Source organism: Hoplias malabaricus, chromosome 2, assembly GCF_029633855.1.
Source record: "Hoplias malabaricus isolate fHopMal1 chromosome 2, fHopMal1.hap1, whole genome shotgun sequence".
Lineage (NCBI taxonomy): Eukaryota > Metazoa > Chordata > Actinopteri > Characiformes > Erythrinidae > Hoplias > Hoplias malabaricus.
In genome coordinates this window covers 86,060,303-86,061,311 of record NC_089801.1, presented here as the reverse complement: position 1 = coordinate 86,061,311, position 1,009 = coordinate 86,060,303, and the positions used below count along the sequence as shown (strand labels likewise).

General features: G+C 46.4%; 1 protein-coding gene across 1 annotated transcript in view; it reads left to right on the top strand.

Annotated features, from left to right (window-relative positions):
- Positions 1–189, top strand: part of gpc6a (glypican 6a) — a 93,312-nt gene extending 93,123 nt beyond the window's left edge. Inside the window, exon 9 of the mRNA XM_066657191.1 lies at positions 141–189. Within this exon, the coding sequence (XP_066513288.1) occupies positions 141–189 (49 nt within the window). The remainder of the gene's footprint in view (positions 1–140) is intronic.
- The last annotated feature ends 820 nt before the right edge of the window (positions 190–1,009 follow it).

Here is a 1,009-nt window from a genome sequence, read left to right as displayed (position 1 = left end):
TCTGTCGGGTCCCGTGTCGCCATGGCAACCAACCCCTGACACGCCCCCGGACACGCAGCGGTCAAGAAGAGGACGGAGCTCTTTAAACCACTGCTTTGCGTTAATTAATTAGTAATAACTCTATAATAACACCTTCGTAGTCCGTTCATCACTGTGCACGCCACCGGAAGAGTGCTGGAGGCCTGCTGACTGCTGTGAGGGTTCGATGGCATTCAGACGAGCAGAGGTTCATGGGTAAAGCCTCGGGGCGTGGCGCGGCGGGAAGCCAGCGCTGGATCTGATTTGTCAGGTGAGCTGTCAGAGCGGTGATTGTTTTATCTCCTGTTTGTTGTGGTTTATGGCGGTGTATAAACCTATAAGAGCGCTGCGTCTGAGAGATGCTTTATTAATAAAAGGCCCTGATTGATTGATCTCTTCATCTCCTTCGCTCCGGAATAAACACCGGGACGGGATTCGCTTCTGAGACGGAGAGAAAACGCAGCTGCTTTCAGGGCTCTGTACGACCTAGAGATTTAGATTGTTATTAATCTATTATTACAATGTTAATAACATTTAAAACATTAAAACAAGGAAACTGAATCATGTGCTTGGTTCACTTTTTTTATATCGCTTTATTGGATTTTGGTTCTCTTTCATTTCCAACTACAAGAGCTGCACTTTATAAAACAGTACCTTATTCCCTCGGAATTCATGTTTAGATTATTCAGGTTTATCAGAAATGATTTTAGAGAGAGATGGAGAGAGTGAGAGAGACAGAGGGAGAGAGAGAGAGAGAGAGAGAGAGAGAGAGAGAGAGAGACAGAGAGGGAGAGAGAGAAAGAGATAGAGAGAGAGAGAGAGACAGAGGGAGAGAGAGAGAGAGAGGGAGAGAGAGAGGGAGAGAGAGACAGACAGAGAGAGAGAGAGACAGACAAAGAGAGAGAGTGAGAGAGAGAGAGAGAGAGAGAGAGAGACAGAGAGGGAGAGAGAGACAGACAGAGAGAGAGATAGATAGAGAGAGAGAGAGAGA